General features: G+C 58.3%; 1 protein-coding gene across 4 annotated transcripts in view; it reads left to right on the forward strand.

The window, feature by feature from the left end:
• The first annotated feature begins 520 nt into the window (after positions 1-520).
• DENND3 (DENN domain containing 3) overlaps positions 521-20,673 on the forward strand; it is a 50,381-nt gene continuing 30,228 nt past the window's right edge. For all 4 annotated transcript variants that reach the window (XR_005368835.1, XM_038555631.1, XM_038555632.1 and 1 more), the window contains exons 1-7: positions 521-643; positions 7,051-7,303; positions 8,100-8,215; positions 10,476-10,618; positions 13,375-13,486; positions 17,739-17,858; positions 18,155-18,373. Coding sequence is in view for 3 of the 4 variants with exons in the window: in XM_038555631.1 (XP_038411559.1) it covers positions 542-643; positions 7,051-7,303; positions 8,100-8,215; positions 10,476-10,618; positions 13,375-13,486; positions 17,739-17,858; positions 18,155-18,373 (1,065 nt within the window). In the remaining variant the exon portion in view is untranslated. The remainder of the gene's footprint in view (positions 644-7,050; positions 7,304-8,099; positions 8,216-10,475; positions 10,619-13,374; positions 13,487-17,738; positions 17,859-18,154; positions 18,374-20,673) is intronic.

Here is a 20,673-nt window from a genome sequence, read left to right on the forward strand (position 1 = left end):
CTCCGCCCGGGAGGCTGGGCGCCCTCACCTGCCACCTGGGGACCCCGCCCCTTCCTCCCCCCGTTCCCTGGGGAGGGGGATGCCCGCGGGGGAACGGGGCGGGGGGGCTGCGCGCGCACACACCGCGCACGCGCCTGGACCCGCGGGCAGGTTCGGAAATGACGCCCTCCCGCCCGGCCCCGCGGCCGCCCTCAGGCCCCGCCCCCGCGAGGCCACGCCCCCAGGGATCGCCCCGCCCCCGCCAGGCAGCGTTCAGGCTCAGCAGGCCCCCGCCCCCGGAAGGCCACGCCCCCAGGGATCGTCCCGCCCTATCAGGCCGCGTTCAGGCTCGGCAGGCCCCGCCCCCTGCAGGCCCCGCCCCCTGCAGGCCCCGCCCCGCCCCGCGCTCGGCTCTGCGCGGACCCGGCGGCTGGCTGCGCGGCGCGCGGTGTTGGCCCAGGCGGCTCGGGGCCGGGGTCGCGGCCGGGGTCGGGTCGGGTCGGGTCGGCGGCCCGAGGCGCCCGAGCGGGGTGCGCCCAGCGGGCCGGGCCGCCGAGCAGGCATGGCGGAGGCCGCGCCGCAGGCTCTGGCGCTGCCCTCGGGGCTGCTGGAGCTGTGCGCGCTGCTGGGCCCCTCCCGGGACAGCCTCCGCGGCCCCGAGCAGGTAAGGGCGGGCGGGGAAACTGAGGCGGGGCGGGGGCCGCCGCGAGCAGCCTGGGGAGGAGCGCGGGCTCCGGGGGCGCCGTCCAGGTGCGGCGTTAGGGACGCTCACCAGGGCGGGGCGGGGGCGCCTGGGGTCGCGGCCCCGACGGAGGGCTCCGTCCCTACCCCGGTTCCTCCCTGCGCGGCGGGCGCTGCTCCAGGCACGGTCGGCGTCCCGAGGTCTGGGGTCTGGGGTGTGGGGTGTGGGGTGTGCGGGCCCCTGGTACGCGCCCGGCGCTTGGCCGCTCTGCGATGAAACCTAGCGGTTTGTCTCCCTTGCAGAAAAAGCATCGCCCCCCCCCCCCCCCCCCCCCCCGCCGTGTCCTGGCGGCCAGAGTGACAAACCCTTTTCCCGGAAAGCAGCAGTTTGGGGCATTCTCATTTTCTGTGTTTCTTTCCTGTGCCCTCACTTTTTCTTGGTTCTGCACCCAGGCTTTTTTTTTTTTTTTTTTTTTTTTTAATTGGGTTGTGACTCTCTTTTTTCTCCTGGCCCGGGACGTCCATATAACTGTTTGTGGCATTTTTCTTTCGTTAGTGGCAATCCCCCGAGTACTCCAAGATTCCCAGCTCTGCCGCCTGGATAGTTGGGCAGGTCCTCTGGTTCTGGACCACAGCAGGGAGAGGCGCAGGAAGGCACCTGAGTATTTGGGGCTGCAGCGTTGAAGGGTTGAGGTCATCAGGAGAAGCTACGTGGTGCTAACATTAACTGGACAAATGTCTATTAGTGTCTCGGTGGTCTCTGACTTTTTTTTTTTAAGATTTTATTTATTTATTTGAGAGAAAGAGAGCTCACATGCAGGGGGGATGGGGCAGAGGGAGAAGCAGAAGCAGACTCTCCGATCAATAGGGAGCCAGAGACAAGGCTCCATCCCAGGACCCTGACCCCGGAACCCCGGGATCATGACCTGGACCCCGGGATCATGACCTGAGCCGAAGGCAGACACCTCACCGACTGAGCCATCCAGGTGCCCCATCTCCTTGACTTCAATACAAGGCCCATTTCAATGGTTTCTGCATTTCCCTCCTCCTTCCTTCCTCCCCAAGCCCCCATGGTGTCTGCATATCTTTTTGACCTCTGTCTCTCATCTACTGAGTTGTCTCCCTGCCTCTAGTTTGCCAAATGGCATTTCCTCCTTTTTCTTCTCATAGGAAATGACCTGGTTTCAGTTGCTTCTTGGGTGATTTCAACACATGTGTTGGTTGCCCCAACGAGAGACGTGTCCTGAGAGTAGGATGAATCAGCTGGAATGTGCACGGTGGTGCTTTCCCGACCCAAGCAGGCTGTGGCTTTCCCAGGCCAGGGGGGCAGTTTGCTACTCTGCATTCTGATGATTATCCTTTTTTTTCCCTGCATGCTGATTCAGTTAGGGGTTCCACAAAGGGTGGAGAGCAAATATTTGGAGTGGGAAAAAGGCGGCCTTACAAGATGGGTCCAACTTCCTGGAGTGAGCGTCCTTTAAGGGTGATGTTGACGTTACAGTTAACCAAACACATGACTTCACTTGGCTACTTTTACTGTATAGCAATTCTATTTCCAACATCCTAGGCTTTTTTTTTTTTTTTTAATAACTTTTAAAATCACCATGTCTCTGTCCTTGAGGCATTTCTGCTTGGTGACGGGTGAAAACCCACCCAGAGGTATGAGAACCATCCTACTTAATGTTAGGGTGGTTAAGGCGTCCTAACTTTTCATCTCATTTCTTAGACTGGGTGGTTTTGTTTTGTGAGGACGGTGACGGAGACAGCTCTGTCCCCGTGTGAGTTTCTGTGCTTGGTTACATTTCCCTCCACTCTCTGGTTACCGTGGAGAGTAGGAGTGGGGTGTGGAAGGATCCACCACTAACCCATCCGGGTGGTAGGAGAGCGCCAAGAGCACTGTCCATAGAGTAGGTCACTAGTGTGATTCTCGCGTGTGAAGGCGCATCGTAACGGTATTTAACAGGGAGCATCCTGGCTTTCACTTTCTAGAGCAGCACTGTCCACCAGAACTTTCTGAGTGATGGCGCCAGTGTTCGTCTGTGCCATCCAGTACAGCAGCCACTAGCCATGCGTGGCTACCAGCTGCTTGAAGCCAGTGGCTAGTGCTACTGTAGAACTGGCTTTTAAATTAAATTAAATTAAATTTATTTTAAATATTTTATTTATTTATTAGAGAGAGAGAGAACACACGGGCAGGGGGAGTGGGGTGAGGGGCAGAGGGACAAGCAGACTCCTCACTGAGCAATGAGCTGGACGTGGGACTCGATCCCAGGACCCCAAGGTCATGACCTGAGCCGAAGGCAGACGCTTCACTGACTGAGCCACCCAGGTGCCCTGATTTCATTTAATTTTAATTAAATTCAATTTAAATAGCCACATGGCTATTACCTGTGCTGGACAGCACAGTTCTACAGCACTAAAAACAAACAAAAAACTATTGTTTTCTGTTTTATTTCACAAATGATGGCCCATCCTGTGTGAATGCCACTCTACAACCTCACAGAAGTAAATCTGTGACATTATGAATTAGGGTGTTGTGTGTCTTACTTTTTTATTAGCTCTGGTTTTTTGGACTGAAATGGTTGTTACTGTGTAGGGGTTAGCAAGTCGGTGTCTGCGAGAGACGAGCAGGAACGACTCACGAGTCTGTGGAAACGGACCTTATCTTGCCCCGTAGGGGAGGAGGGGCAGTTGCAAACTGGAATCCAGGCCTGTGCTCTCAGGAATTTATTCTGGTTACACAGTCGGACATGTGCACTTATGTATGGCAGAGACTGCTCGCTGCTGCCTTTGCTCAGTGTGTGGGTGTGATGAAGAACTGAGAGCACACCAGCCACTCCTCCGTAGGGAGTGGGCCAGGTATACTACTCAGTCGTCCCCGTGTGGCACCGTCCAGCTGCGACAAGGAAGTCAGCCACACCGTGGGCTTAAGTGGGGAAAGACACTAGTGGCACCGTTAAAAGAGGGTGATTGCATCAAAGGGGAAAAATCATATTGATAGAGAGATAAGAAAGGAAAAGACTGAATTTCACACTGTGTACGGGGTGTTAACCACCCTTTCACGGAATTGGGAGAACCTTTCCTTTCTGTTTTTTTTTTTTTTTTTTAAGATTTTATTTATTTATTCATAAGAGACACAGAGAGAGAGGCAGAGACACAGGCAGAGGGAGAAGCAGGCTCCATGCAGGGGGCCCGACGTGGAACTCGATCCCGGGACTCCAGGATCACACCCTGGGCTGAAGGCGGCGCTAAACCGCCAAGCCATCCGGGCTGTCCTCCTTTCTGTTCTTATTTCTTTTATTCTTCCTATAAGGTTGCTAGCTTTTAAACATGAGACTGTATGGCTTATCCGATCAGAAAAGACAAGGGTATACGTTCAGAGGAAAAACAGATGTGTGATGAGCTGCTGAATGCCAGGTTGGCTGAATCTTGGCCGTTTTACTTTAAGTGGCTCCAGATAAGCGAGAGGTAGTTTATTCCTTAGCGTGGTGACGTATCCCTAGAGACGGTGCTCTGAGAGATCCCGGAGTAGATGAGCAGATAGATGAGCAGCATCCACCGAGAGCCATCTTCTGTGCTGAGCCAGGGCAGGTGGAGGTGGAAGGGGGTGCTCTAGGAGGTGAGGGGGGGTAGGTGGAGGGAGGTGGAGGACGGAGGTGCTCCAGGAGGTGAGGAGTCAGGAGCCTGATGGCCTGGCTGCAGGGGAGGAAAGTCCCCCTCCAGTGAGGGTGAAGATGAAGAAGTGGATCGGGGAGGGGACTGGGCACATGTCAGGCAAGGGACGGGCAGGGACCAGCACCACAGGGGAGAGCACCGCATTGGAACACGGCTGCTTGTGTCTGGAGAATGAGAGGGTCAGTCATGCATGGCTTTGGGGACACCCTGGCTTTGGAAGCAGGCTGGCCTGCTGCTCAGGTGTACAGTCCAGGTCGTCATCCTGCCTGTGCCACATGCACACGTGTGACATGTACATGGAATACACAGTAATAACGGTGACGTACGGAAAGACTCGGTTTTCATTCTGGTGGAGGGACAGATGGTCTGTGACCCTGATTTGGGCCCATCCAGGGATCTGCGGGGGTCAAAAGCTGGTGCCAGGTGGCAAGAGCCACTATCTATTGGGGCAGGTGACAAGGTCACGTGTGCTCTTTCAAAAGGGGATGCCCCCCCCGCCCCCGCCCGTGTGAGCCTGGATGGAGGTGCAGGTGGGTGCTCTGGGCCCAGCGGGAGGAGGCGATGTCATTCAGGACAGACACCTCGAAGGATTAGCCCGTGGAGAATCTGTACCTGCTCTGAGCCACAGGTGGGGCTGGGGCTTGGTTTGGAAATGTGCAGATGGGGTGGCGGGAGCTGGGGGGGAGCTGCCTTTCAGAGGCCCTCCTGAGGCCAGTGGCCCTGCTGGGTGGGCTTGCAGATGGGAGTGAGGAGCAGGGGCCCGAGGGCCAGCTCTGGTGACCCGAGGGGCACTGTCTTTATCAGGGGAGCATGTGGGTGGAAAGCTCAGGTTTTAGGAAAATCAGCATGAACTTAATGTTTGAAGCTGCACGTTTAAAGGACCCACCTGAGTATGTCAGGTATGTAGGAGGCAGTTGGGTGTGGCCTGTCTGGGACTGGAAAGAGATCTGACCTGGCAGCGGGACTCTGGGCACCGTCCCCAAGGGAGACACCACGTGAGTGTCTGAGTGTTGAGACTGCCGGCCAGGCCAGGCACTTGAGGACGATGGGGCAGGGAGTCAGCACTAGGGGAGGGGGAAGCACAGCCTGCAAGGAGGGAGGTGTCTGTCCCGGCCACCTGGATGTCAGGGCGGAGGGACTGAGCAGAGGGGAGGTTGCAGGAAAGCGTGCCCAGCCTCCACTGGTGTCTTGTTTTATGTGAGGAAGGCGTGGACTTGCATACTTTCATGGGTATGTAGGTCCGAACTGCTGGGTTTTGATAGGAAGGTTTTAGAAAGGGTTTCTGTAACTCAAGACACGGATTCCTTTTGCGCCTGATACACAGAGATGCAAAAATCCAGTAATATGGATTTCCCGTGTTTGATCGTTGTTCCTCCTGGTATTAAACTTTTTTTTTCCAAATATAAAGAAATTGTTGCCTGAATTTAATTTATACAACATAGGGCCCCCGGGTGGCTCAGCAGTTGAGCATCTGCCTTTGGCTCAGGGAATGACCCTGGGGTCCCGGGATCAAGTCCCACATCAGGCTCCCCCCAGGGAGCCTGCCTCTCCCTCTGCCTGAGTCTCTGCCTCTCTGTGTCTCTCTGGTGAATCAATCAGCATAAAAATAAGCTTCTTGAGTTTAGAGGGTACTTCCTGCCGCAGTTCCTTGCAGGAATCCTCTCCAGGGTAGGAGGAGATCCCCTGGGGTCCCACGATTCCTCCTGAAGCTGTGATGCCCGCCCTTCCTTTCCAGCCAGCGACAATTCCATTTCTCCTGGTGACAACCGGGTCCTTCCTGATGCCGAGTCCCTCTGAGATCTTGGACTACCCCGTGCCCACCCGGCCCGGCCTCCTCCCCCCTTCCCATAGGCTCTCTGTCTACTGGGAGCTGACCGCCTGCCGCTGGGTCACAGCCTGGGGACCCCCCCCCCCCCCCCGGGAGCTCGGGATTGGCCACACTTCTGCTCCCCAGAATGAGCTCCCAGGCATCGCGGCCACACGGAGCGGAGGTCGGAGGCAGAGCCCTGCTCTTTCTATCCTTTGGGAGCGGGGAGTGAAAAGGCAAAAGGTCTTTTAAAAATCTGGCACCCAGTTAGAGTTTAAAAGCGTTCAGGCTGGACGACCCCGATGTGCAGGTCCTGGGGGACCGTCTGGTTGCGGGAGAAAGGGCGCGTGTCTCCTCTGCAGCCGGCAGTCCTCTCACCCTCTGTGTGTGTCCCCAGACCGCCTGTGACAAGACCCCTGGGCGAATGGCCCAGCTGGCGTGGGGCGTGGGGCGGCAATCCGTCCACGCTGGGCTGCGCAGTACACGGGCCGCCCCACCAGCCCGTGACGGCCCGTGGGGCCTCCAGTGGGACGTCGGGGTTGGGCCCTCCACCCGCGACCCCAGCCCCTGGGAGGGCGCCCGAGGAGGCGGTGTTGGCCGCTGGGGCCTAGCGGAGCCAGAGCCGGGTTGGAAGTCAAGGCGGCCCGTGGCCTGGGCTCTGACTGTCGCGTGGTGTGGCCCGGGGCGGCCGAAGAGCCAGTCCCTCGCCATGGTGTGACTCACCTGGGTGCACGGTCTCTGGGGCCCTGAGGCCACCTCCGTGGGGTCCTGACCGTGGGGGCCCCTGGCAGGTGCGGATCGGGCACCCGGGGATGGGTAGAAGGGGAACACGCCGAGGCCGGGCTCGGATGGAGGTGCGGCGGAGTGAAGGCAAGCGCCGTGGGTGACCGTGTCCCTTTCTGCTTCAGGCCCAGCGGAAGGGGGTGGGCGGCCCTCCTCTCGAACCGGAGGTTCTGTCCGTGTTTGTGCCTCCCTTCGTCACTAAGGAGGACAGTCAAACGGCCAGCGCCCCCTGTGCCACCCTGAGCAAGACCAGGAGGCGCTCGTTCAGAAAGAAGAGGGACAAGCCCAAATCTGAGCCCTGGAAGGGCCTCCCTCCCGAAGATGTCACTGTCCCCAACGGCGTGGACCTGCTCGCCCTGCCTCAGCTCTGCTTCCCAGGTATCCTCTGCTCTGCTCTCCAGCCGCACCCACCGCACTTTCTAGAAACCAAGTCAGGAAAGTGTGACAGCCTGGGGGGCTGGTGTCCCCTCACAGCCTCGAGGTCCAGCCACGGGACTCGGTTCTCTTAATCCTGGGGGTTTGGGAGCTACAGGGTGTGTAGACCACATAGCACAGCCCCCCTGGTTTGGAAAACTGCATCCCAGACGAGGGGCTGTTGGGCTGGCCGGGCCTCGTGGTTCCTGGATGTGCTTCCCAAGGACCCTCACCCTCGACGTTCGGTCCCATCTGGCAGGTGGGTCAAGGTTAGCCTGCGGCATCTCCTGCGGAGCACACTTGGGCCCAGCTCCCCCACCGCACCCCAGGGCCCCGCAGCCCAGATTGGCCCGGTCCTGGCAGTGGCAGCCCTCGTGCTTTCCTTGTCCTTGAGAAGCGCCAGAGTGGCTGATGGCAAAACCCCTGCTTTCCCGTCCGGCATTCCCTGCCTGGGGATTCTGTTGGGAGTGGGGTCTGTCTCCTGGTCCTAGGTTACGACCCGGGGACAGTGGGACACCCTTGCACTGCCTCCCCCGGGCGCACCCCAAAGGGTTTGTCTGTGGTTGTCTCACATTCCTTCCTGCAGAGCACAGAGGGCGGCGGAGGGATTGAGGGGCGCAGGGCCGATGGCACCTGGCCGTCCCTGTGCCCCGGCTGGCCGTGCAGGGACAGGTTCTCCAGGCCCTGGGGTAGCTCCCCCGGGCTCGGAGGTGGGTGCTACAGGCCGTGACGACATCTCCTCTTCTCTCTCTGTCCACAGGGGGCCTATGTGTGGCCTCCGAACCGAAGGAAGACTGTGTCCACTTTCTGGTGCTGACGGATGTCTGTGGGAACAGGACGTACGGCGTGGTTGCCCAGTACTACCGACCCCTGCACGTACGTGACTGCTGCGATTTCCCTCTGGAATTCATTTTAAGTATTTCTTACTATTTTTGCTTTTTTTTTTTTTTAAGATTTTATTTATTTGAGAGAGAGACAGAGAACGTGCATGAGTTGGGGGGAGGGACGGAGGCAGAGGGAGAAGCAGGCTCCCCGCTGAGCAGTGAGCCCGACGGAGGACTCGATCCCAGGACCCTGAGATCACAACCTGAGCCGAAGGCAGACGCTCAACCACTGACCCACGTAGGCGCCCCAGTATTTTTTATTTTTGCGGGGATGCACATCACACAACCACCACCATTGGAATCGTTTTAGCGTCAGGGTGCTCCATACACTCCCAGTGGGGTGTAGCCCCCACCACGTCTGGTCCAGAGGCATGCGTCACCCTGAAAGTCCGGCCCCCCGGCCCCATTCGTCTGCCTTCTGCCCCCACTGATTGCCTGCGCTGGACGCCTGCTGCCGGTGGACCAGCCTGCGGGCGGCCTCGGTATCTGGCTGCCTCCGCTCCGTGGGCCGCATTCAGAGTTCGTCCTGTGGGGCAGCGGAGCCTCCGTCCTTATGGCCGGGTCGTACCGTGTGGTGTGTGTATGCGCCGGCTTGCCCACCCACGCATTCGCCGAGGGGCCCGGGGGGTTTCCGCCCCTCGCCTTCTGTGTGGGGTGACAGGCTTGGGCCTCTCGAGTGGGACTCGGCCCTCACCCGCCCGGGCAGGGCCAGGTGTGAGCTGGCCGGCCTCTGCGGAGCTCACAGAGCCCCTGCGCACCTTAAGAGGTGCCCACAGGGTTTCCAGAAGCAGAAAGGGCCCTGGTGCTTCGTCCGGGGACGTCTGTGAATCCACGGCGAGGGGAGGTGGCTGCCCGGACTTCCCTCCCCACTCTGCCGTCAGAGGCTGGGGCAGTTATCTTCACGGCTGTCACCCTGAGTGTCGGGGGGCATAAGGCGCAACTGGACAGGCTCTGACCCCTTGCGTCTGTGGGGTGGCATGGACGCGCCTGACGGGCTTCAGAAATAGGTGGGAGCCCAGCCTTCCGCTGACATATGAGTGCACGACCTCGGGGTCTGGACCAGGGTCCCGGGGCAGGCGGTGCACAGCTCAGGGAGGACCCCCTCGAGGCCGTGCAGTGGCGTTGACGGCCTGCCCGGCTGGGTTAGGTAGGGGTGGGAGACGAGGGGGGAGCCGAGCCCCAGCCCTCCCTGGCAGGCACTTCCAGCAGTGACATGATGAGTGGCTGGATCGTTCAGGAAGGTGCTCTGGGAGCTCGTCTGTGAAGCGACTGTTAAGAGAGGCGCTTACGTTAAATACATCCTATGGGGTTTACTCATGCCTGAGTGTTTTCGGGGCGCCCCGGGCCCCACATGCCGGCCTCCCCTCCCTCCCCGTGTGTCCAGTGACCACCCAGGCCCTGCCCCATGCTCCCGTCTTCCCGTGGACTGAGCTCCTCCTGGGGTGCAGACGGCACATGGCTGTCCCAGGCCAGCCGCCCACGTGTGTGCAGCCCAGTGCTGGGCGTGACCCTCCCGCAGGGTTTTCACCCACACGACAATGAGCGAGGTTGGGAGCTGTCAGTGTCACCCCCCTTGACAGATGAAGAGGCAGATGGTGGCACAGAGAGGACGGTGACCCGCCTGGGGGCCCCCAGCACACTGATTTGAGAGTAGTGGGTGTAGATTCAGCATTGGGGCGACACAGACGGCGTGCCCACCGCTTGCAGGGCCCTCCCCATACCTGCCTTGCACGACCCTCACGTCTGCAGCGTCCCCGTGTGACACTGTTCTTGCAGCTTCCCTCCCTGTTGAAAAACCCCGACAGCCCTGCACTGGGGCCAGACCGTGGCTCCCAGCAATGTGGCTTCTGGAATCCTGGCTCCACGTGCCTCCTCCAGCTGAGACACACACACACACACACACACACACACACACACACACACACACACGCTCAGATGCTGCAGTTCTCTTCCCTCCTAAGCAGAGCCCGTGGCCCGTCTGCGTCTACCATGTTCTTACCGCGCGCCCCTTCCTGCCGGGGTGGCGAGCTGCTCCTGGGCTGGGACGCGTCTCAGCGTCTGCGCCACCTCACAGGTCACAGACAGCAGGCACTGTGGGGGGCCTGGCAGGGACACTGTGGAGGGCTGTCGGGGAGCAGGATGCTGGCCGGGCTCCTGCCCCCTCGCTGCTGCTGTGGTGCTCCCACCGCTGAGGGTCAAAGCGTGGGGACCGACGGGCGGGAGGTGATCCGGGCCTGTTGTTTCCTCTCCAGGACGAGTCCTGCTTCTACAACGGCAAGGCGCACTGGGAGCCGTCCTGGCCGACCGTGGGCGTGGCTGGCTGCTTTGTGCCCTTTGCGGTGTGCGTGGTCTCCAAGCTGCCCTATTACAACGCCCTCAAGGACTGCCTGTCCTGGTGAGCCCGGGGGCCCGGGGGGCGGGGGGCTGACCCTGGCTTGGCCCAGATCCTTCCTGCAGCTGTAGCGTGTGGGGAGGTCGCCCGGCTCGAGAGGAGGAAGCCAAACTGTGGGAAGTAAAATTAGTAGGGAGGATGTTATGTTTGTCTGGTTCTTTTAACAAAGACGTCCACGAGAACGCACGCTCCTCCCGGCTAGCGGAGGCCGCCCCGGCCGTTGTTCCTGTTGGGTTCACGGACCGTTAACAAATCCTCTTTTTTTTTTTGGGTGGAATCTTCAAGTGCCTTAATGCTGGTACTGAGCATTTTTTTAGCCTGAGCACGTTGAGAAGTTTTGAAAAATCCAGAGAGCATTGGGTCAAATGCGCTGGCCGGCCGCCTGCCGTCGGGGGTGATCGTGGCCTGTGGACGTGGTCCATCCCCGGCCACACACGCGCTGGCCGCCTTGTTTTCATTCTCACAAAATCATAGCCTCGGAATTCGCGGTGGTTTGCTTAAAGATAGAGGCGGTCAACAGAGGTTTCCCCATAATGTCATAATACCCACCAGCCACCCCTGGCAAGTCGCAGGCTTCTGCAAAGACTGTCATTTTGGTTCTCACACCGTGGTCAGTGGGGCGACGGGCAGGAATCCATCCCGGCCAGCCTCACGAGCTTCGGGACTCAGGTCCTAGCACCCCAGCGTTTGAGTTTTCACAACGTGGTGGGTCCTTGCACGTAGTTTGGGTCTCGCCTGCATTTCACCCCCACAGAGAGGGACCCCCTCGTGGAGCAGAACAGAGCGCCGCTCGCTCAGGCTCCTTCCAGGACCTCCTGAGTGGGGCGTATGCGCCTTCGTTAATGGGCGCGGGCAGCAATGGAAGGAGAAATTAGGGCAGGGTCCTTTTTTATTAATTTGCTGATCATCTTCAGCACTTGAAGGTAGATGGCTTTTCCAGCCACCTTCAGTGTGCGCTTCCAGGAAGCGGGGATGGCGATCCCACCCTTCCTCCGGGGGGCAGGTTCGGGCAGCCACTGCTGTACCTTCCTGGCCTTCGTTATGTGTGTTCATTCAGCAGGGGACCTTCGCGGTGTCACTGGCAGCAGATACTGCCCTCCTGGACACTGAGGCAAACCTGCATTTGCCTTGAAATATGCATCCAGTGTCCATGCTTCTCGAGGTCGGCTCTCGATGGTCGTTGCTGAACGACCGGAACTATAAAATATGGAGAAAAACAAGTGACAGAAATCCAAAAGGCAGTTTATAAACACGGATTCATAGATTTTTAAATCTGTTTTTCTGCTGCGATGGTAGCGGGTCAACTGTGCCTCTGTGTGGACCGAAATTGGGAGAGACTACCTGGTGGTGTCTGGGGAATTAGGTTATGGAAAGTCTTTCTTTTTTGTTTTTTGTTTTTTTTTCTTTAATTTGATACTGTTACTTTTATAGTAAATAAACTATGGAGAAACATTGAATTATCTCCAAATCATGACGCTGACTCCACGAAGAGCTATTATTTTTAAAGATGTGTTTATTATTTTGAGAGAGAGAGCATAAGGAGGAGGGGCAGAAGGAGAGGGAGAGAGAATCTCAGGTGGTCTCCACGCTGAGCTGGGAGCTCGATCTCATGACCCTGAGGTCATGACCTGTGCCGAAATCCAGAGTCGGACGCTTAACCTAGTGCACCACCCTGGGCGCCCCGACTTACTCCAGGAAGAGCTATGATTTGTTACTTAGAGTAAGAACGTAAGTGCAGGTCCTGCTGTGGTGGGCGAGGCCGGGTCCGCCCCAGGGCCCCGCAGCGGGGTGTCCGGGGCACTTGGCTGAATTTTGCTGAATATAGATACCACATCACCATCACTGCTGTTAAGATAGAGAACACTGTCACCACCCCCAAGGTTCCCTCAAGGTGCCCTGTGCTCGCTTCCCAGCCCCACTGCCCCTGGGTGCCGCTGGTCTGTCATACGTTTATTTAATTTTTAAGATTTTATTTATTTATTCATGGGAGACAGAGAGAGAGGCAGAGACATAGAGGGAGAAGCAGGCTCCCCGCAGGACTCGATCCCGGGACCCCGGGGTCACGCCCTGAGTCAAAGGCAGATGCTCAACCACTGAGCCCCCCAGGTGTCCCACTGTTCTGCATTTAAATCACATGCAGCAGGCAGCCTGGGTGGCTCAGCGGTTCAACGCCTGCCTTCCGCCCAGGGTGCAATCCTGGAGACCCGGGATCGAGTCCCACGTCGGGCTCCCTGCATGGAGCCTGCTGCTCCCTCTGCCTGTGTCTCTGCCTGTGTCTCTGTCTCTCTCATGAATAAATAAATAAAATCTCTTAAAAAATAAAATAAATAGATAAATCACGTGCAGCAGTGCCTGGAACAGCGTGGTTTGAACTGTGCGGGTGCCACGTACACATGGATTTTCTTCGACAAATGCAATGGTCCTGTAAATGTATTTTCTCTTCCTTAGGATTTCCTCAAAGGCCTTTTCTTTTCTCTGGCTTACATTATTGTAAGAATATAGCGTGTGGGGACCCCTGAGATGTTTACTCCCTGCTGAGGTACGACACATGCAGAAAACAGCAGGAATCCCAGCCGTGTGACCAGCCCCCAACCCCCGAGCCCCCCCGACCACCCCCAACCTGGGCAGCCCCGCCCTGCCCCCTGACGGCCCTGGAGCTGCTGCCTCCCGCACACACTCCAGCTTGGATTAGAAATGCCGAGGATGACAAACGGATGCTCACACTTATTTTCTGATTTGATTTTTTTTTTTAATTTTAGCTTATTGACTCATCTGAAGCTCTGTAAAGATTTTGAAGTTGACAATCACATAAAAGATTTTGCTGCAAAACTGTCTTTGATACCTAGCCCACCGCCTGGACCGCTTCATTTGGTAAATAAATCTGGACTTTTTTGTCTTGTGTTTGCAAATAGTAAGAGTATCATGACGACGATGGTTCTAACGTCTTATGCTCTCTCTTACGTTCTAGTATGTTTAAGTTATGCTTCTCAAGGTCCTTACAGAGTCATCTGTTTCTAACCGGGAGTTTGCCGGGCGGCCCGTGATAAATGCCGCGGAGCTGGTGGTGGGCCGGCCCCCTTAGCGCCTAAGACACGGGTTCATTACTCGCTCTGCAGAAAACCCAGAGAATTTACTTAAATTATGAATTTCCCTTTGGTTTATCAGTCTGGAATATTGGGTATTGTATTAAATGTGTTCATGTTTTGTCCTGTCCAGGGTGATTCATGAAAAGTACCTGGCTTCGTATTTTTTCTGTTCTTCTTTTTTTTTTAAGATTTTATTTATTTATTCAGGAGAGACACAGAGAGAGAGAGAGGCAGAGACACAGGCAGAGGGAGAAGCAGGCTCCATGCAGGGAGCCCGATGTGGGACTCGATCCCGGGTCTCCAGGATCACGCCCTGGGCCGAAGGTGGCGCTAAACTGCTGAGCCACCCGGGCTGCCCTGTTTTGTTGTTTTCCCCGGTGCCACTGTGTTGAACGCGTGGCCAGACGCTTCCGCGGATCTGGGTTCCCTGGCACGTGCGTCCTGACACGTTGCTGGCTCTTTCATCCCCCCAGGGTTTTAGGCAAGGACGGTGGGAGGAAGGCGGCCCACGTTCCCCTTTGGGCGAGTAACAGGCCGGACGGCTGAGCCGTGACGACACCTGTCTGGCTCAGCGTTTTCCAGACTGACGCAACCACCGGGCTCTTCCTTGTTCTGCAACAGGCACCCGTCAAATTATTATAAATGTCCACCCTGTGCCAGGCAGTCCCTCCTGGGAGATCATAGAGATCTGGGTTCTCTACGTGTGGATTACTATTCACAGTTGGAAAATTAATTTTATTTCCCAGGAGACGTGTGATTACGAACTTTCTATATATATACACATATATTTAAAGATGTTATTTATTTATTCATGAGAGACATAGGGAAAGAGAGAGGCAGAGACACAGGCAGAGGGAGAAGCAGGCTCCATGCAGGGAGCCCGACGTGGGACTCGATCCCGGGTTTCCAGGATCACGCCCTGGGCCGAAGGTGGCGCTAAACCGCTGAGCCACCCGGGCTGCCCCAAAATGTATATTTTTAATAATCAGCCTACAGTCTATGGGGTGAGGACTCCTGCCACGTGCATTCCAGGCCAGGAGACAGAGCAGGTTGGCCGGGTACCTCGGTTCCACCCCCAGAACCTTTGCAGGGACATTTATCCAGTACTTGTTTTGTGCGAGGCCCTCATCTTTATTATGTGGATAATTGGTATTTTTTTTATGGTTCAGCAGAGTCATCAAAGCGTACGTTCTTGCCGTGTTCACTCTGCAAGTATAAGGACCAGCTAAGCAGTGAACCGGAGGGAGTTCAGGACAGTTTGAGGGTCAACCGTGTGTGTTATGGTTCTGCCTTCGAACATGAGTAATGCGTGCATGGTCCCTGACCAATTTTCTGTGCCTTAGAATCCTGGATTCATCAATATTTGGTTCTTCCACTCTGACCACCCCGCGGGAAGGTTTATGGGAGTCGTTCTGGGCGCCTCTTCTCTTCACGCCTGCATTCAATCCATCATTCACCCGTGACCACCCAGCTCCCGGCGTGTCTCAGGTGCCCACGGCCACGGCCGCCATCCCACTCCGGGCCATGGCGTCTCCCACCTGCACGGTTGAGGAGCCGCTGGTCTGTCCACGTCCACTCTTCACCCTTCATTCAGTTCGTCCTTTGCACAGTGGCGGCAAAGACTGTTAAAATCTATACACTGGACTCTCCTTTTGTGCTTAGAACCAACAGTGGCTTCTTGCTGTGTACCTGCAGCCCGTCCTACGGCCCTGGCCCGAGTCACTGTCCTGCTCTGTGTTCTCACCCCCTAGCTTGCTCTTGTCCAGCCTCACTGGGTTTCCCTCAGTCCCTCACTGATGTTGTCCCAGGGCCCTTGCACGTGCTGTTCCTAGAAGTCAGGTTCTTGGGGACGGCCTCTGAGTGACCTCCCATCCCGCCTCTCTCTGTGCCCATTGCCCTTCCTGCAGAGCCCAGCACGGTCTGCAGTTGGGGTTTGCACACGTTTGTGTTTTGTTCAACATCCATCTTCTCCATCAGCCTCCAAGCTGCATGAGGGCAGAGGCCCCGTTCAGAGCTGGATATCCGGGGCCATTACCACGGCCGCCCTGCACTTGCTGCTCCGACAGCCGTGAATGAGTGAACGGATGGGCCGTGTTTCCCTAGCCCGTCGTGTTCACAGAGTGGGGCCTGCGGCTTGGTTCTCGTGCGTTTGTCCGAGGGAGCCGAGCCTGGGTCAGACTTGCCGTCGCGCTCGTCCCCTGTGTGGCCCATTGATATGTGGCCCCGACCCATCCGTCTTCGGGAGTGTTATGGAGAAAATGCGAGTGTCCGGCTGGGGCCAAGGTCCTCCTCTAACCCAGGAGCTGGTTCGGCAGGAATTTCCAGAACCCACTGCAAACGGATGTCGATGCAAAGGCCGTGTGGCTGGAGGTGGGGACTTGGGGAGCCAAGTGTGTGGGCGCCAGTGGCTCGTCTCCGGTCTGTGCCAGGGGAGGCAGCACCCAGCCTGGACCTCGGCCCGAGGGCAGCAGACACCCCGCATCCCGGGCCCGCCATCGGGTCTGAGTGTCCGTGTTTCGGGGCCTGGGCGTTCCTGGGTGTGCACGGCGAGATGTGCGTTTCCCTCCCACTTGGCCTGACTCTCTTCTGTGCTGCGGTCCCTGTTGTTTCCCTGGGGCCGCGGTCAAGCTGGAATTGGGACGTGTTCCCCTGAGGGGTGTCCCTGCTCAGAGTCTTCACCTGTGAGGTGGGTGAAGGACCTGAGGACCTGGCGCCGCGGCCGATGCGTTCTGCGGGCCCACCGGGCGGGTGACTGGCATTTGTGTCTCGTTTTTATCTGTAGTTGTGAAGTGGGTTGACACGTGTATTGTGTGGAAGCATGGAGGGGAATTTTTCTCATCAACTTTACAGTTACAGGTGGTTCATCACCAGCTGGAGCGTTTGACTCCGCTCTACCTTGTTTTGTCATAAACAGAAGGGATGTCATTGTCCACACAAGCAAATCCACCTGGTCTCAGCCTAGTCCGGCTCCCGTGGACCAGTCGGTGACAAGAGGGCAGCCCGGGGTGACAAGATGCATCCCCGGCACAGTCAGGTTTCTTTTACACGAGGGGGCCTGGAGAGCAGTGATGACGTGAGGAGGCGTGGATGGCGAGCATCTGTCCCGGGACCTTGCCCACCCCATCCTCCCCGTCTCTCCCCCTTCCACGCATTTCCTGGCGGGAGCTTCTCTGTCCTCAGAGTCACTGCTTCTCTCTGTGGTTTCTGCCCGGCGCTGCTCACCCTTGGGTCACCCCGTACTGCTCATCCGCGGGGCTCCGGGGCTGCTCCTGGGCGCCCCCCACGAGGCTGACACCCGCAGTCAGCCACGAACTTGCCATCGAGCTGGACGGCCCCTGTCCGTCCCCCTCTGTCCACAGAAGGGGCAGTCTGCAGATGCTGAATTTGAAGTGTTATTTTAAAATAATATCCTTTGGAAAAATATAATTTTTTTAAAAAAAATTTTTATATATTTATGATAGTCACACAGAGAGAGAAGGAGAGAGAGAGAGAGGCAGAGACACAGGCAGAGGGAGAAGCAGGCTCCATGCACCGGGAGCCCGATGTGGGATTCGATCCTGGGTCTCCAGGATCGCGCCCTGGGCCAAAGGCAGGTGCTAAACCGCTGCGCCACCCAGGGATCCCCCACTTTGGAAAAACAAATCTTTCTCAGCAGCATCTTGAATTCCACATCTTTAAGGAGCTTTGACAGGTTGAAAATGCTGAGAATTCGTAACATGCAGTACGTGTTGTAGCAAAGGCTGACTGGGATGTGCTTGGTCGGGACAGGTGTCCAGGTGTCAGCTTATCTGTGCTGACGGGCGCTTTGCTACTTAAGTAAAGAGTTTAGAGAGGTCTGGCTGACGACGACGTTCCCAACTTGATTCGCGCGTGAGCCTTTCTCAGCAGTGCCGTGTGTCTCGAGGCCATTTTGTTTGGGGACATACAGGGTAACAGTGCGAGTCTTCAAAAACGTATCCTAAATGGAGAGTTTCGGTGCATTTCGGCCTCTGCTGGGAGCCGCTCCCTGAACTCACTGTGGACCTTGGTCATCACAGGTATTTAACATGAAGCCACTCCAGATCGTGTTCCCCTCGCGCGCAGACCCTGAGAGCCCGGTCATCGACTTGGACCTCCACCTGCCCTTGCTGTGCTTCAGGCCTGAGAAGGTGCTGCAGGTAAGCGTGCCTCGGCCCCGCGGCGTCCCGGGCGGGCTGGCTTAGGGGGCGTCTAAGCCGTGGTTGCCGCTGTCCCACGGTGTGCCTCCACGCTTCCCGCTCCAAGCAGAGGCATGCAGGGAGTGCACGCTGCTCACGAGGCGTGCTTTTCGGAGGGTGAAGGGGGCTTTGGCTTGGCAAACGGAGTAGGGAATCCCGTGGACCTGGGCCCCATCTGGTTCCGGTGGCGCATGTACACGCGAATCGAGCACCTGGCGCGCGGCCAGAGGTGTGCACACGGTGTGGATTCCCCCCAGATCCTGACGTGCCTCCTCACGGAGCAGCGGATCGTGTTCTTCTCTTCCAACTGGGCGCTGCTGCCGCTGGTCGCCGAGTGCTTCATGGCCTACCTGCACCCCCTGCAGTGGCAGCACACGTTCGTGCCCGTCCTGTCGGGCCAGATGCTGGACTTCGTCATGGCGCCGACGTCCTTCCTCATGGGCTGCCACCTCGACTACTTTGAAGAAGTCAGCAAGGTGAGGCCTCAACCGTCGGCTCAAACGTTGGGTCCTTGTGATTCCCGCGGGGACTGGTGGGAAGTGGCTTTGAAAGGACCACGAGGCGGGGCCGCGCGCCCTGGCCCCGGGGAGGGTGGCTACTGCGGCCCTGGGGCTGGTGCTCTGGGTGCCGCGCACATGTACACATGCACGGGGGCTGTCGCTCGTCTCCACCGCCCCCTGCGGCCTTTGGGGATGTTCGAGGCCGTGGGTGCCGGGACCTGGTGTCACTTCCAGTCCACGTAATTCCCTGGGGCTTCCTGCAGCTCCAGCGAGGAGAGTGTGGATGTCGGTGCCGGTGGAGCCCACTGTCCAGCCCGGCCTTGGCCACTTTCTGGTTTCGTGGGCTCACGTGGGGTGCCAGCCCTTGTCAACCTTGGTGTGCTTGCCTCAGAAGCAGGCACGTCCTCCTGGGCAGGGCTCCGAGCAGGGGCCACCCCGCACCCGCCAGCGCATGACAGGGCTTCACAGGCCGTGGCAGCTGGTGCCCCCGCTCCAGATCCTGTGCTTCTCCGGTGAAGCTTCTGTTGTTCAGGAATGCCGTGGGCCTCCTGCTGGAGCCTCTCCACGCAGCGTGTCGTTCAGCGTTGGCGGGGGCGTGGGCCTTGCCACCTGCGGTGACCAGTTACTTGCAGTGCCAGACCTGCAGCAGCGTTAGGTCCTCATGTGTCCTGGTCGTAAAAGACCGTGTTGGAGGGTAATGGGACGCTTAGGCAGTGAGGGCCGGGGGCCCCCAGGAGAAAAGGGGAGCCGGGATGGCGAAGACAACCGCAACAGCATCCTGTTCGGCCAAGCAGACGAGACCACAGGCACATCCTGTGTAGCAGCCTCTGCAGGAGTGACTTTCGCAAAATATCCTGATGCAGAACAATGAGCCGTAGGACCTGGGTCACTGGCACAGGTTGAGCAGAGCGTCTCCGGATGTCACCACAAGACCCTCAACATGGCAGGTAGGCCTCAACAGGGGCCCCGGCTCGGCGTGCTCAGGGCGGCTCCCGGAAATGCTGGTGAAGGCCCCCGATTTGAATGGCAAAGTGGCAGCCCCTGGGGTCCCCTCCCCGTCTGGCAGCCTTGTTACTGTGGCTCAGCAAGCCTTGCCTGCCGCCCACGATTCTTCGTCTTCCTCCTCGGAAGAGGCGCCACCAAGACCCCAGGACAGCGTGGACACAAACCTGTAACACCCGTGCGCGAGCCGGCCTCCCGGCCCCGCAGTCGCGGCAAAGGTCAAAGGGCCATTAGTGCAGCACCGGGCGTCCCGTAAGTGCTTCGTGACGTGCGTTCAGATGGTGAGCCGTTGTGGATGGGCCGGAAACGTGGGACTGTCAGTGGCCACAGCGGGTTTGGCTTTTATAAGACGCCTCTGTTCACAGAAAACACGTAGACCACGGAGTTTACTGGATTACGACGTGCACCTCGGCGGCTCTCCGTGACTTTTCAGAGTTGTGCCCCTTAACCGTATACATTCCCGGCACCCGACACAGAAGCCCCGTGTGCGTCAGCGTCCCCCGCACTGCCCCCTGCCCGCCCCTGGCCGCCCCACAGCCCTGGGTCTCCCTGTGGCTTTGCCTGTTGCATCCATGTGGTTCTGTGGCGGCAGCCGGCCTCTTGGGGCTGCCGTCACTCGGCGCAGCGTCCTCTTGGTTTGTCTGCGTCAACCGGCCGCATAGCCGTGCTTCTGCTGCGGCACAGGATCCTGTCGAGGGACCGTGCCACGGTTCGTTTGTCCGTTCGTCGGTTGATGGACCTCCGAGTTGTGTGGACGTTTGGCTCCCGTGAGCGGTGCAGCCGTGAGCGCGCCTGGGCGTGCGGGCTCCGCGTGGACTGGGCTTTCCCTTACCGCGGGTCCACACCGCGGGAGACACTGGCCCTCGGGCCGCCGGCAGCTCCGATTCTCCCCTCCCTGCCAGCATCGTCCCCGTGTGTCCCTGCCGGGCTGGCCGTCCCGGTGAGTGCGGCGTCTTACCGTGGATCCCAGTGGTTTCCCCAGGGGACTAACACCCGAGCGCCCTCGCACCTGCTTCCCGGCATCGCTCAGGGTGGGGCGCCTCCTGCTGTGGCCGTTCTGAGTGTGCGGACACGCCGGGTGCTCCTTCCCGCCCTCGGCACCCGTCGGCTGCGGCCCAGCTGCTGTGCGGGGCCTGGAGGGTTTCAGAGCAGATCCCGGGAAGGTGCCCGGGAAGGTGCCAGGGGCCCTGACCCGCCCGGCCATCCCGGGGAGGAGCCGGGTTCCAGCCGCCTTCTTGCCAAAGCCAGTGACTCACCAAGTGACAAACACACTT

Source organism: Canis lupus, chromosome 13, assembly GCF_011100685.1.
Source record: "Canis lupus familiaris isolate Mischka breed German Shepherd chromosome 13, alternate assembly UU_Cfam_GSD_1.0, whole genome shotgun sequence".
In the NCBI taxonomy this organism is placed as follows: domain Eukaryota; kingdom Metazoa; phylum Chordata; class Mammalia; order Carnivora; family Canidae; genus Canis; species Canis lupus.